The 16,022-nt window shown below is 45.1% G+C and overlaps 1 protein-coding gene across 1 annotated transcript in view; it reads right to left on the minus strand.

Moving 5' to 3' along the window:
- Positions 1-12,350: 12,350 nt before the first annotated feature.
- nkd1 (NKD inhibitor of WNT signaling pathway 1) overlaps positions 12,351-16,022 on the minus strand; it is a 33,881-nt gene continuing 30,209 nt past the window's right edge. Inside the window, exon 10 of the mRNA XM_088939013.1 lies at positions 12,351-15,728. Coding sequence (XP_088795139.1) covers positions 15,187-15,728 — 542 coding nt within the window. The 3' untranslated portion in view covers positions 12,351-15,186. The remainder of the gene's footprint in view (positions 15,729-16,022) is intronic.

Below are 16,022 nucleotides of genomic sequence, written 5' to 3' on the forward strand. Positions count from 1 at the left end.
GGATTTTTGTGGTCTTGCGTGTGTTTTGTGATTAGTCTGGTCCTGTTTTTAAACACCCTCACAAACCAGTGCCACCGGCTTGTAAGAACTGAAGGGACTTCTGACAGCATGACTCATGGCATTTTGGGAAATGAAAACAACTCAAAACATTTTGTAGGTACTGGATTTTCCCTGTAGTTAACATCCGTTGATAATCACAAAATCTCGACATTCTTAAGGGTCCCCAAAACAGCGAGCTTTTAAACAGACTTAAGTCTCAGACTTGATGTGTTCCTCCTGCTTCAGCTATGAGTCAGATTTGGTAAAAACATTTTATTGCTCTCAACTAGTGCAAAATTAAGGTCTGTGCTCATCTAGAGATTCTTTAGGCCAGAGGTTATCCTAGTTTCTTTAGTATTAGGTAACCTGAAAGTTTGTAACTGTCCCTGGAAAACTTTAGGAAACTCATACGTATTTTTCCAAGTAGATAGTCTGAAGTAATAATAATAAACTTTATTTTATATAGCGCCTTTAAAGGTGGCTTTTCAAAGCGCTTTACAGGATGACAACAACAATAAATAAGGAGAATACACAAGATAAGACACAATTACAATATGTAGAGGAGACCGTGGATGGTGGTACTAAGAAAAGCAGAGGGGTGAAGAATGGAACCGGCTTTTCTGAAGAAGAGGGTTTTGAGTCTGGATTTGAAGGAGTTTAGAGAAGGTGACTCTCTGATATCCTTGGGCAGAGAGTTCCAGAGCTTGGGGGCATAACAGGAGAAGGCCCTGTCACCCATACAGTGTAGACGGGCTTGGGGGACAGTAAGGAGGGCAGAATTAGAAGAGCGAAGGTTGCGAGGTGGGGAGTAGGGCGATAATAGTTCAGACAGGTATTGAGGTGCCAAGCCATGCAGAGCCTTGTAGGTGAGCAGGAGGATTTTAAAGTCTACACTGAATTTGACCAGAAGCCAGTGCAAGGACTCCAGGATAGGAGTAATGTGAACACTTGCACTAGACCTGGTCAGGATTCTGGCTGCTGAGTTTTGGACATAGATTTAGATACCCCAGCGAGTAGAGCATTACAGTAGTCAATTTGAGAGAGCACAAATGTGTTGATCAGATTTTCAGCAACAGTTAGTGATAGCATAGCGCATAGTCTAGCGATATTTCTGAGGTGAAAAAAAGAGCTTTTGACAGTATGCTGCACATGTGGGTCGAATGTTAAGCCAGAATCGAATATAACCCCAAGGTCTTTCAGTTTTGATTGAAGCTCAAGTACAGAACCAATAGGAATAAATAACACCAAAGACACATCCAGCAGGGATGCATACACAGCAGGGATTTGTAGCCACAATATTCCAGTCCTGACCCCTATGCTGCCCCTGATTTCAATCAGGGCAAATGAAAAACTGCACCACCCAAAGACCCAAGCCCACCCCACTCCCTCCAGTATTAGTACTCAGTATAGCTGATGGGACTGTCACACTGTAGGACATGGTAATTCTTAAAGGACAAAACCACAACACCCACATGGATCAGCAAACAAAGACATCTCATCAGTTCCACTGACTCGAGATGCATTATTCAAGACTATCGCGGAAGATTTAATGACGCAATATGCAAAAATCATGAATTAACATAAGCGTTTTTTTTCCTGGCACTAAAGTGCTTGTCCCCCACAGTGCTTCAGCCCGTACCATTGATCGTGAAACCGCTCTCTGATAGCATCTCCACACATGACAGGCTCCAGTGCCTGGGGCTTAGGGCTGTTTGAAGTTTGGCATCTTCAAAATCCTTTTTGTTCAGCTAAATGTGTTTTATAAAGATATGCAAAAAAAAGCTTGGACACGGAACCTCTGCTTTTATTTTTATCCCAACGTTTCTCTGGGAGCTACTGCACTAATAAACCTGAGCTGTTCCACTAATACTGCTCAAAATACTTGCTCTGGTTTTCCATCCCAAAATTACAGTTAAGAAACTTGTGCGAAGAAACTCCTTTTCGCTATTCCGTGACAATGCTGCAAAATCCTTTTTTATTTCTGTTTAGACTAAGTACAGTATTTCCCTGTGGGTATATGGGGAAAAAAAACATCTCCATCATGCGCAATAACTTACACTGAATGTTTCTCTGCATCCAAGATTTTTAAAACTGTACTTGAAGTTGTTTTTTTTTAACATGACAAAAGAAGTGAGGAATTTCTTACAATGTGTTTTTTTCTGTTCCAGAAGTGGTCCTGTGGGCCGACCGGGGGATGGAGGAATGCAGCCAAACGCAGGAGTTTCAGCCGTGTAAATCAGAGGTTACCGCCTTGTGAGGCTCAGATAAAGACATTCCTTACACATCACAGCGCGCCGCACGATGGCTCGTTCGGTAGGCTCGCCAGCGCTGAGAGACTGCTGCTCTCTTTCCCCATTGCGCTTTGATGAGCTCTCTGTCCAATGCACCTGCAGTGAGTCCAGAACATAGAGCCATTCATTCCTGAAGAAAGAAAAAGAAGTAAGAGAACAAATCCCGTAATTAGCCTGTGCAGTGAGGTTTCCGATCACCAGGCCATCGCTGAACAAACAAGCCCGTGAATAATAATGAAGACCGTAAGCTTTCCCCCAGATCACGAGTTCGCACCAACCGATTCTAAAATGGGGTTGTGTGCTGTCCTGTACGGTCTCATTGACCTGTCTGTCTTGAACGGGACTGTCTTACTCACTTCCTGTACCTTGTATCTGCAGCCCAGCGGGTCCTGGAGTTCCCTGCTTCAGTCACGGTTCACTTTCTTCCGCAGGCGCCGCTCAGCTCCAGGCCTGTAGGAAACAGCTCCCCCCTGCTGGCTAGACCGGTTCGCCTCCAGCTCCAGCCAAGTGGCCTTGGGGGGAAAAATGAATTCAGATCTGGTTTTTGCGTTGTTCCTAGAGTGCGTAGCAGGGGAAAGGACAACACGCAAAAAAAAGAGATGACAGATACTATCACAAGGGAACTGAAAAGAGTGTTTAAAAAACGGTTAGTTGCTTTCCAGAAGCTGGAATGCGGCCAGCGGTGGCACTGTGAGAGACAGAGGCGTCGAGTGGACTGGCGGTGCTGCGCCCCTCCTGTGAAGATTCCCGGTGGTCCTCCTGTGGAGCTGCCAGCAGACCGGTTCCCCTGCCCACAGCCTGGGCTGGCCTGGCAGAGCTCCTGCCTCGGTTTGGGATCTGTTCGTTGTGCCAGCCAGCGTCTGCAGCACTCAGCACATGGCAGGCTTCCACAGCACTCCTCCACACCTTCTGCGCCTTCTCGCTGATCAAAGCAGGCCCTCGCTCTCGCCTGTTCCTCTGAGAAGCGATAAAAGATGTCAGCGAGTCTGACGAGAGCCCTCCCTGAGCACCCTGCAGCCATCCCATTGTGTGTGAGTGAGAGAAGGAGAGAGTGCGGGGGTGCGCAGGGGACTCAGGGAGTGTGTCGGTAACTGATCCCTTCTTGGATCGGGTGGGGAGCACAGAAACCACATGCAAGGAACGCACCTGAGACAAGCCTCACTCGTGTTTAAAGAATGGGTGAAGTATGGGTGTTTTCTTTCCCTGCTGCCCAAATCTGAAAGAATTCAAGAAATGAGTGCTCAGTCATTAGGAGCTCTGCTCTTCCAAATCTGATCTCTTTCACTGCTGAATTTGATTATAGCTCTCTTTAACTCTCATCTCACTGGTGGTGAGTTTCAGGCAATCCTGATTCCTCTGAGGTTAGATAGTGCAGTGGGTAAGCCTTCCGACTCGTGATGATCAGATAGTGGGTTTCAAGTTCCTGCTTGCAGACACTGCTGTTCTGCTTTTCAGTGAGATACTTCATGAGGGAACCAGCACTGCAGCAGGTCTCTGTAATGGACTGGTGTCTCATCCCCGGGAGGGAATCTTGATCTCTCTAGTCAGCTTAATGCCACTGCTGATCAGGTATGGACTATACCATACCTGTTCCTGCCAGTCTTTTAAGATCTCTCTTTCCGAGCAAGATCATTTTATTTCTGTCTTCCAAAGAGCTATAAGCTACAGTAGTTATCCTGCATGGTCAATCAAATCTGAGGCTCAAGTTGATAGAACTCGCTTTTAAGTATTCGTAAATCTGCTTCTCTAGCAACCTGATGAGAAGAAGATCTGGTTATTATAACAACCCACTCAGCTAAAGAAGTTCAGATGACAGAAGGCTAACTTCGTTGTCACGATACTGGATTTCAAAGCAGCAGTTTTAAGCACTAGAGCATGTAGATCACACTGCTGTTTCACAGGGGGGTTTAGTATGAGATACGCTGAAGATGACTAACAGAGTTGCTGAATGCTGAGATTTGGGACAGAAAATCACAGCAGCACAGGCCAGAGCCTGAGTTATGCTCACAAGTGGTTTCAGTCTCCCAGACCTGACAGCGACAGTCTCACATCTTCCAAGTTAATAACCCCCAACTGGAAAACAAAAGTGGAGAGATTTCACGTAGAGATGAGGTGCATTTTTTCCATCTAACACACAGCTGGCCTTGCCATTGCTTAACGTGGAGGAAATGTTCATCAAAATGTGGTTTATTTGACATTCAATTCATGCTCCATATGGGCCGCACTAAAGCTGCAGGCAAGACAATGAGTCTGCAGAGAGATTCAAAATTCTCAATTTTTCTCAAATACTAAGCAGATCTAATAACATGAAGTCCAGGTTGGGTGCAGTATGCATTTGTAAAGGAGACTGTAGCTGTCAGGGCTTTAATTACAGGCCCAGGGCAGGAAAGTGAAACATTAAACAACCCAGAATCTGGCCAGGCTCAGACCAGCACTAGGACTGCTCCCACTGGCTTAATAGGGTTTCAGATGTGCTACTCTCCATCACTAACTATATACTAATACGAGTCACTTACTAACTGCATTTCTGTTTACTGATCGCACGCCTGGTAAATAAGTGATTGTTCAGAATATTATACTAAACTTATGTTCTTCCATTCATGGGAAGATGTACATAGAACTGGACAAGAAACATTAAAAATGAAACAAATGTCTGAGCAAACACAGTATTTGGTATTTAGGGCGGAGCGGTGGCTCTGTGGCTAAGGCAGAGGAATCCTACTCCGTTGGGCCCCTGAGCAAGGCCCTTAACCCCAACTGCTCCAGGGGCGCCAACCCTGCGCTCTGACCCCCAGCTTCTCTCCCTGTCTGTGTGTCTCATGGAGAGCAAGCTGGGGTATGTGAAGACAAATTCCTAATGCAAGAAATTGTAAATGGCCAATAAAGTGGTTGGCTAAGCACTGGACCCTGGACTTTGTGAACCCATGGAAAGCCTGGCGTGCGCAGTGATCTACCTCCAGCACTTCTCCATCTGCAAGGCCCATTTCAGCATCTCGCAGTGCTGGAGAGGAAGAAGAGGGATAACTCCTCAGATCTAACAAGAGCCGAAGCAGGAGAAGAAGAGCTGCCACCCTGCTCTGGTCCCAAAGAAGCACAATGTGAAGCAGCCTAAAGGAAGGCAGGCTCTGGGCACAAAGTGAAATCTGTGTAGGACTCCAACACACCCACATCTCAAAGCACTGCAGCTCCCTTCTCTTAAGCCCAATATCTTTCACTTGCTTACGGCATCAGGACAACCCACTGCTGTCCTCATTAGTGGGACTGGTGACGATGAATATTACCAGGAGGGGGCTTTAATCAGCCACAACCATATGCCATTTAACTGGAGATAAAAGTCAAAAGGATAATTCTAACTTTAGAAAAGGATGCGGTTAACTGCGCAGCAGACCAGAGGGTGGAATCTGTTCAAGGATGACTATGCCTGACCCCATCCCCGTCCCCCTTTCAAAAACATCAGCTGAAAAAAATATTAAAAGAGCTCAAAAAACAAGTCGCACGCGGGCCATCCCTGCCTTTCTGCGTGGGAGGGTGCAAACGTGAGTTAAATGAGAAAAATGATAAAGAGTGGTTGGGGTTCCAGGAAAATAAAAAAGCCCATCATCTATTTTGACAGCTTTTGATCTGCGCTAGCCAGCTCTTTGCAGATGTTCTTTTGAGGGCTGCATCCACCATGGTCTAGCTCTGGGAAACTGCTGTTCAGAGCTATCAATATCCCCGGCGCCTTTGTAAGCGCTGTTGGTGGAAAATACTTGCAACCTTGAAGGAACACAGAGGAAATGAAAATCACATTGATCTAGGCATTAGTGTATGAATTGTGTTGACCCGAAAAGAGAAAAACTGGAATAGCTTTACACGGCTGCCCTGTCCTCCTGCTATCATACTAGGAAATAAATGTTCCTTGTGTGTTTTATTTTTCAAGGCCTTATTTGTGTAGAGGCTGTTGTCTGCTTTGCATGTCTCCTCCTTGCTCTCAGAACACAGCTCAGAAATCGTCATTTGAGTGCTTCAAAACGTCTGGAGCCTGATATAGAAGGAGTCACCAGAGGCCATTGGTGTTGCAGTTAATCACAGCACTTGCCAGGCACATTCAATCAGCCAAACCACAGTATTCTAGAAGCTGTAAAACTGTACCTTGGGATACAAAGAGAATGATATTTTAAGATGTGAAAAAATCAGATTTTCCTCCTTTGGAAAACATGTCAACTAAGTTTGCTTTGATATGAAGTGACCCAATTACTGGATGGGCCTTCAGAAAGCGCAGGAATGAAGGCCAAAGCTCAAAGAGTCAGAAACCAACTGAACAGGGCAGAGAGAGAGAGAGAATGTGTGTGTGTGTGTCCATAGGGGGTTTTAATTGACTAAAAAGATTAAAGCTCACATCTAAGGCTTTTTCAAGAGCAGGAAAGTTTATCTTTTTTTCCCCAAAGTAAAAAAAGTCTCATCTCTGGCACTTTTCAGAGTTTGGGAGTGGCATTCAAGGTTAGCAAAAACTTATCATGCTGGGTCTTTGCTGTTAGATATGCGTTGCCTACTTGTTGGACATTCATTATCAAACTCTGTTTTCTCCTTTCATCTCCGGTCCTCTGCAGTACTCAACATAAACTACACAGGCACCTTGCAGCTTGACATTTCTCCATTCATGCTGTACCTTAAACAGCATGCTGCGACATCAAAGAGGAAGAGCTGCCTTTGATGTTATAAAGAGAAAGAGCCCAGTGATTTACTAAAACCAATGGAACTTCTGGGCTGATCTCTTTCCCCCCTCCACTCCCTTTGGAAAAGATTTTTTTCCCTCTGTCTCCCACTTCATTTCTTTTTACCTTTCAGAGCAGGTTGGTTTTTTTGGCACAAAAAGGATCTTAATCTATGAACAAGAACGACAAGGATTTTTTGTTCCCCTTCCAGGGTGGACGAACCCCAACTGTTTAACATCGGCAGCGGGGAGAGGGGGGGTCTCAGCATGGGGAGAAGGAAGAAGTGGTCCGCTGCCTCGTTTTTCCAGCCCACAGGGTACAGCACCACTTTCAGACAAGACCTGTGCGGGTGATATAGGCCTGTCAGTGCATACGTTCACTTGGGGATTATTAACACACTGATCGTGAATAAACCCTGAAAACGTACTGACCGGTACCCAGCCCCATACGAATACAGCACATCCCTTTGCACACATCAGCAGTTTGTGAGCAGCAGTGAAGAATGTGCCGATCAAATAAGCACATGAGCAGTTCTTTTCTCCTGACTTCCCTTTTCACTTGTTTTTATCCATTTGCTAAAAACAAGCTGAACCAGCTCTTTTGCAGAAGTTAGCAAAGTAGAAGACTTTGCTGGAACAGAACAAGCAACAAGAAGCAATATTCTTATCAGAGGGGTGATAGCACTACATTAAGGGGCTACTGATAATTGTTGTATTAATGCTTTACACATTTTTAATATTTAATGAAGCTCTAAAGGATTAATAAAGAATTGCTGGTAGCTTATAAAATGCAGTAACGAGGGTCTTTATTCAGATATTGTACTTGTGGTATTGAGAAGTCAGGAAAATCACCACCACATTTTAATAACATTATTAATAAGCTGTAATGTTCACATTACCATGCTACTGTCCACGCTTCAACGACAATATCGATTCTGGGTCCCATGCAAAGCCCAGTTTCACCACTTCTGTACAGTGTTTTTTTTTTCATTTGCGTTTCACTTTTTGAGAAATTAGCATATAGCTTTTCCTAAAGGAGAGGTTCCACAATCCTACAGCCTGACATTTTTGAGCAAAGGCTCAGAAAACACGCTCCACTGTGAATGTGACAGAAATGAGTAGTCACCTCTAGCTTTGCCGCGGGACATGTGTAATCCTATATGTATTGAACACATTAGTAGTTCATTGATATGGAATAGGTACAAAATGCAGATCAGATGTTTCAAAAGAGCACTTCAGTGCAAAGTGTCAGTGAGCCAAGTCTATAACAATGCACCCTTCCCACATTGTAGAGGCACTGAGTCTACCGGCATCTTGCAGTGTGTATAAAACACACGACTCATCCCTGTCTACCAGCAAAGGAAAGAAAACCATCTGGGATAAATTCAAACAAGCTGCTTCCATTTACTTCCAGTGGGGCTCCACTAACAGGTTTCTGCCATTTCACAAAAGACTTTCAGGCCACTCATTTTCTTCCTTTTTCCCCCCACAATCGTTCTACAAATCAAATTCCATATTAAAATGGAATCAGACAGCAAACAGACACTGGAGAAACACCTTTCTGTATAAATGAGACAATAATGGGACCAACTATGAACTAGACTGTTCAAAGAAACAACAGAAGAGAGGTCTAGACACAGAGTCGCTGCACAGACGAGCCCCAGGCTTGACAAACCAGGCTGGTCACTGTTACATATCTCTCCCTCTAGTTCATCTATCAGAAAAGATCATGGACTCACCCATGGGAATCTTTTATGTTGATATGAATATAAACTGTCAGTGTTAAATGGTTACATATTATGTAATGGTGATACTGTGAGACTGTCCAACTGAAACTGAAAACCTTGCATTGTAATGTCTTACTCATTGTACCAGGACAAGATTGTACCAAACCCCCATTATGAATATTCACCATAGTAGACATGCAGGGAACCATTTTCCTTTGGTTTAACCATGCTTATACCATGACTGCCTCTCTCTTACCTTGTTTTTCGAGTATGGATTTGTGTCATGCCTGTCTGCTCTCCAGGCTGGAACGGGAGTGCACTGTGCATTATTTTACAATGGCAAACAGCAGTAAAGCATTAAAATGGGACTACTCCTTTTAGAAATGCAAACACAGAAAAAAGAAACACTATTCCTGTCATGTCCAGCTCCCTTAGTGCAGGGAGTAGTCAGTGCATGGACAGTGGGTCAGAGTGTAGGGCTCTCCTGTTGCCCCGCTGAGCAAGGTACTTCTCTAAGGCTCTGCTCGAGGTCCTGTTGAATGAGAGGGTCTCCAGGCCACCAAGGTCAAAACTTGAAAAAATGAATAAAATCAGAGCTAGTGGTCCCAACAAAAGAGGACCAGCAAAGTTACTCTGCTGATACAAAGATTCAGCTGAACCCTTTAACACACAAGCAGAATGATTAAATGCAACCTATTAGACTTTACAGCTTTTCTGTATCAAACTTTAATAACGCTTCCTAGTGCAATTTTCAACACTTCCCTGAGTAAATGGGAAAAGTTACTCCTAACTAGAACTGCTCATGCATGGGGTTTGATCTTTAACACTTTGTCAATTAGTCCTTTATTTAATGAACTTCAGAATTACTGAAGTGTTTCCCCCCTTCTTTTCACACATAAAAGCCCACCACACCAATTAGCCTTAATTCTTTTCTTCTTTCTTTTCTTGCTTGGAGTCGGCAAAAACTGGCGTATTCCAACGATTTACATTATCCTCCAAATCTCCTTTGAAGTTCTAAGATACTGTAAGAAAAAGGAGCCACTTATCTGCACATAAAAAATGTTCAAAGCCTATAAATACCCTGGAACAGATGTACATTATCATTGGATTTGCCTTTTTCATTTTGGTTCTGTATTGGTAAAAGAGTACCTTGTGTCCTTCTCATCCTTAGCATTTAGCATCTCCTTTCTACAGAAGCTAGCACCCCACTGTGCCAATCCACACTTCAAAGGACTCTCCCTATCTGCTGGAAACAAAGCACAAAGTGAAAACATATGGCCACTTTTAATTTTCCCACATTTAAGTCAATATCATTGCCTCTCTGCTTCTGGCAAGAACATGATAGGGTTCATCTCCCCCCCCCTTCCATAATACAAAATCTCACAGAAGGAAAAAAACACATAAAATGTGACACCCTCCCCCCCACCAACCACCACCTCCTTCTTATATACTTGCCACTGCGGTGTCTTTCTTTTAAGAGAACAACATATAAATAAATGTTTTTTTTTTTAAATTGCCTTTAATTCTCGGGGATCAAACGGCTGGATTGGGACGATGAACACGTGCCAGGAATGGCTGCCTTCTTTCCAAGATAAGCAGAGTCACAGAGGAGGAAATCTGCTCGATGTGCAGGACAGCCATCCTGTGAAGTGAACATGAGCCCCCCCTCGTTCCTTTCGTCTGGGGGCGGGGGGCACGGTCACGGACCGATATTCCCTCTGCCCTGCGTTCTGTTACTCCACCCGTTTACTCCAGAATATCCCAAGGAATACAAATACCTCTTTATAACAGCGGCGCAGATATAAATGTGGGATTTCGATCTAAATGTGTGATGGACACGGCGAGCCAGCCAACCAAGCGAGACTAAAGCTACAGCTACAGCTACAGTAGAATCGAGCAACTGCTGTGGGATACTTTGCAAAGTGCTCTTCAGGTGCTTGAAAGGCCCGCTGCTCTACAGAGGGCAGTATTAAACCAAGCCTGCCAGTTGCACATTCCAAACCAGAACCTCAATGGCTGATTTCCATTGGAGTTAGAATCAAAACAACCTCTGGCACACGGAAAGCTTTCAGCAAGTGGTACTTCCAGAACACACTGTTTGTCATGCAGGTCAAAGATTTAATTTACCTTGGACCACAGTCTCACCACCCTCAGATAATCGCCGAGAGACGCGTCCAGGGAGAGTCAAGCCAGTTGAACCTGCTCTGTTTAGCTACACTATTATCCACATGGCTGTGGTGATGGCAAGACAAACTGCAGCTGTGTCCTAGATCGTAATATCTTCCATATGGAAAGTTCCACTGCTCCCCATTTCATTCAGGACCTGCCATCAGAATAGATGCCAGCTCCCGAACAGATTAATTCCTCATAAATATCTTCCAAATGAATTGACATCAGTTAACATTTCCTGCAGGATCTGGAGGAGGGAGGGAACCACACACTCTGAGCAATGCAGGCCTAAAGATTAACTTGCACAGAAAGGGAATTGCCATTCGAGTTGTAATGACAGCATGCTAGGAAGAAGGGGCCAGAGCTAAAAAGGAGGTTGTGGTGGTGGTGGTGGTGGTGTTGGTGGGGGGTAGCCCGCAGTAAATCCACATGTGTCTGTCACATGGCGAGTTCAGAGCAGTGCAGGAATCTCACTAGCGCAGTAAGCACCACATTCCAGCCCCACAACCTCAGCACTGCTCATTCACAAGCTACAGTGCTTCATGCTGCCAAATCAGTCGGAGTCAGTTGTAATGTACCACCATCTGCACCTTGGTGGCATACCTTTGATAAGCACTTACCTTTGTCTTCAAACATTTCTTCTAAAGCAAAAAAGAACCTGTGACTTGTACTACAAAGGGGTTCGTACAGCTGAAATCCTACGTGCTCCGAGTTGAAGTTATCAGCCCGTGACCTTTATGACTTCACTCCTTGACCAGGTCCTTCACTTCTTTTCCAAGACGGGATCTAAGGAGTGAGAATCGCTGCCCACAGTCGCAATATGAGTGGGGGAGGTTGCAAACTGAACTGAATTCATCTGAATGAATTTAATACGAGAGACAATAACCGTTCTTGGGGGGCATATGGGTCATATGGGCCATTCAAATAACCAATATTTCAAACTATTGATATTAAATTATTATTAAAATACTCGAATTAATCAATCTGATTAAATAAAGCAGGAGGCTCATATTTAAGATCAAACAGGGAAGAAGTTCTCTAAAACTTCTCTAAAAAGTTCTCTAAAATGATAACATGGTTGCATGACGTTCCTGAGACTTGCTTGTGTTATCGTTATGTTGTTTAAACATAGTGACATCTACCCGCACTGCGTTTATCAATGACAGCCTCACAAGTTCAGGGGGACTCCCAGAGCATGTCCGCTCTCACCCTCACCTCTCCGCACATGCATCTGCTTGTGCCGGCTGCTGTTCAAACCTTTTACTAGTGAGCAAACGCTCCACATCACTGGAGCACCGAAAACAGGATCGGACACAGGCATTCAATCAGAGAACCTCGTTCGTACCCACAGCCAGTGAGACGTCCGCTCACACAGGCACAAATCACTGCTGCCTCTCCTGGACCATGACGAAATCAAGAGCCCAAACACTGTTTGAGGAACTAGTTTTAAACTTTTAATGAAAGAGGGTTCTCTGGGCACAGATCTGCTATTAAATAAATAAAGCATTGAATCAAAACCATCTATATATATACTATACAAAATACTGAAAGAAAATTAGGCAAAAAAATAAAACATACACCACTGTAGCTCTGACGCTGTAAAAGCTGTCACGTGCTGGAGATCTCCCACAATATGTACTAGAAAGAAGTGTCAAATAAGAGTTCTCTGCTGTCCACATCACTGGACAGAGAACATTTAGGTGGAATGATAACGTAGGCGTACTGTATGTGATAGCTTTGCAGACATACTTTTGACCAATAGTCATTTTGTTAATATAAATAAGCTTATTCCTTCAAAAAGACACTTGTATATCCTTTTCGGCTGTCATTAAAATATATACAATACCTTTCATGGGTGGGTTTCATAGACGCACGTACACACCCTTTAAATCGCACAACCTAGTGGCAACATACAGTATGTAAAATGTTTTTTTTTCCCTCTGTTTAAATACTGCAAATCCTAAATATCTTAGCAAGGTCCTACAGTATGGTGGTTGCCTGCCTTGTATTGTAAGGTACTACAATATGGATATTGAAACATCTCAGATTTTCTTTTCCTGAAAGGAGAGGCTCCCTTTCCAGAAAGGCACAGGAACACAGAAGGTGGCAGTGCCCTTTTCTCTACACCAGCCCTTGCCAGAAGCCGGGAGACACCTCTCTCCTCAGGAAGGGTTTGGTATGCTGACCCACATGACAAAAACGCCACAGCTCTGCTGATCGAAAGCAGACCCAAAGCTATGCTCCTAACAGAGTTCGAACCTCACAGAAAAACTTCATCCAGCCAGGCGAAATTACTCTTACTAGGCCACTTTGTCACTTCTGACCAACCATCAATCAGCATGAACCAGGTACACTGTAGTGTCCACAACATAGTTAATGCCTACATAATATACTATGATGTATACTTATCTCAATACTATGCAAATGTATATAATAAAGCCTATATAATATACATCCATTCGATACGCTATACAAAATGAAGATCTCACTTTTCTTTTGACCATCACACCAGTTTGTCACATTATGTGTTAGGTCTAACAGACTTTTTCTTTCCAATCAATAAAACGTGATGTGTTGCAAACTGCTAAATACTAAATACTATTCTAGAACCGTTTAGTGTCAATCTAGCACCTGGCTTGTAGATGAAAAGCAGTGATTTCAAAACATAATTACACCTTCCTACCACACTGTGGCACTATATGCTATGAGAAATCAAAACCACACAAAGAGAGCTAATGGGAAAATAATGTTAAATCAAGAAGTGAATTAGCCATAACTGAACACACCATCCTAGAAAAACATTGCCATGTCCTCTATCAAGGTTAAAACTCAAAGCAAGCCAAAATGTCTGATCAGTCTGTGGGCCAGCGCATTAGATCAGTTGGAAAGTTGGTGTTTTTTTACAACTACTCTTTGCTAGTGATGCGGCAAAATCAATAGGCACTGGACAGACTTGTGTGTTCTCTAAATCCTAAATGTCCACAGTCTCTGTCATATCTTACAACATTAATCCACAGTTATAAAAAAGAGCAAATGTACCTGAGAGTGAATGTATACTTGCCAACATTATTTAAATTGGAAATTTGTGCATGAATTTCGTGCATAATAGTCCCCTTTGTGTCAGGCAGCCACAGGTAGGCATTGTTTTAAGGATGACTACAGGGTGGCCCTTGTTAGTGAATGCAGACGAAGTGGTCTTCAGAAACACCTAAACAGCATTCTTTGATTTAAGAGCCGAAACAAAGAATCTAACAAGTGAAGAAAAGATACATGTTTCCGAGTGTGAATGGTAAGCTTCAAAACAAGACTTAGTAAAGCATGTGCTGTTGACAAGTATAGTAAGTGTTAAAAATGCAAACATATAAAAAGATTTTGTAGAGCACAATAAGGATACATGACTCTAGAGTACTTAAAAAAGACCTCCCATGTGGCACATTAAAAATCTGTCAACGAAAATAACATCTGAATAATAATAATAATAATAATAATAATAATAATAATAATAATAATAACAATAATAATTAGAATAGTAATAATCATAATAATAATAGAGGTAGCAGCTGTTGGAGATTTCAGTTTGTTTTAAAATGTTTTTCCTTTTGTTTTTTAAATGTGTCCAGTCCAGGTATTGCTTCTGGCTGGGGAATCCAGTCAGCACTGGTCCGCATCAGGAGGGCATCGCGGGTAGTCTTTCTCTCTCGCAGCCCAGTTCCGGAACAAGAGAACAGAGCACCTGGTGACTGGCGGTCAGCCGGGGAGCGGACCCAACCCTGCCACCCCAGGCCAGTCAATCAGAGTGGCATCGCTCAAGCCCAGCTGCTCTTCGAGCCGGTGAAAGCAATCTCCCACGCCCGCGCGCCCGATCTCACCCCTGCTCACCCATCCCACAGAGAGCAGGGGCCGAGGGCGTCCCGGGAGGCCGATGGGGGGCCAGCGCTGCAGGGAACCTGAGACAGAGGTCGGAGCAGGACGGTGGGCAAACACAGCAGCCCAGCCGAGCCCAGTTCCTGCTCTTCCGGTGCTCCACGCGCTCACTTCACAGCCCTTCCAGCAATCAAGGTGGAGACCGGCCCTGCTGCAGCTGGGGAGCCACCTGGCTGCCTCTGCCAGGCTACAGCGCCCTGCCCCAGCCAGGGGATCCAGTCCACAAGGGCCCCCGAGGGAAGAAATCTGGGGCTGTGTTCCTCCAGCCCGGCCGCAGTCTGCTGTCGTGTTTGTGGACGTGTAGTGGGTGCAGAGGCGATGCTGGGCGGCGAGGTGCGGGGGCTCAGGACTGGTAGAAGTGGTGGTAGTGGTGGTGGTGCTCGTGGTGGTGGTGGTGCTCGTGCCGCTGGACGACCTGGCCCAGGCCGCCCTCGTAGAGCAGCACGCCGGGCAGGTCCCGCACCTGCTCCTTCTCCAGCACGGGCCCCGGCACACCCAGGGCCCGGTACGCCTGCTGGCTCTCCTTCGCCCGCTGCTTGTGCCTCCTGTAGGGAGCCGAGGGCTGGGCCGGCGCAGGGAGGTAGGGGGCGTTCAGCCCCAGCGGCGGAGGGGGGGCGCCCCTGGTCCTCACTGCCCGGCCGGCCTGCTGCGGGTGGGGCGTCCGTCCCTGGGCCTTGGGCGACCGCACCGAGTGCTTCCCCGAGTCCTGGCCCCGCACCTTGGACCCCAGCTCCAGAGCCCGCGGGCATGGCGGCTCCGAGGGGGCACCGTGCCCGGGACCGTCTGTGGCCTGCGAGCGGCGGGGGTGCAGGGAGTAGGCGTTCTCCGGCTCATGAGACCGCGACCTGGTCTGGGTCTGGGTGCTGGCAGGATCCACATTGCTGCCTGAGATGTGGAAACAAAATGGTGTTAATACTCAGACACAACGTCTCTCCACCACGAAGATGAAAGGGAAGACACAAGGCAGTTTCTGCATACTAGTACTGATTTCAGGTGGGGAATAAGTAAAAAAGGGAAAAGTAAATAAAAAAGGGAACATTGCAGTGCTAAAACGATAATTTCATAGTTTTCTTGATCCAGTGCAAAACCTGCTGTTATTTTGAGCAAGTGGGAAGTATGCCCATTTTATTACCCTGGCTAACAAAAATCATTTCTAAAATTTATCTCATGGAGGTGGTC

This window comes from Atractosteus spatula, chromosome 21, assembly GCF_055471065.1.
Source record: "Atractosteus spatula isolate fAtrSpa1 chromosome 21, fAtrSpa1.hap1, whole genome shotgun sequence".
Lineage (NCBI taxonomy): Eukaryota > Metazoa > Chordata > Actinopteri > Semionotiformes > Lepisosteidae > Atractosteus > Atractosteus spatula.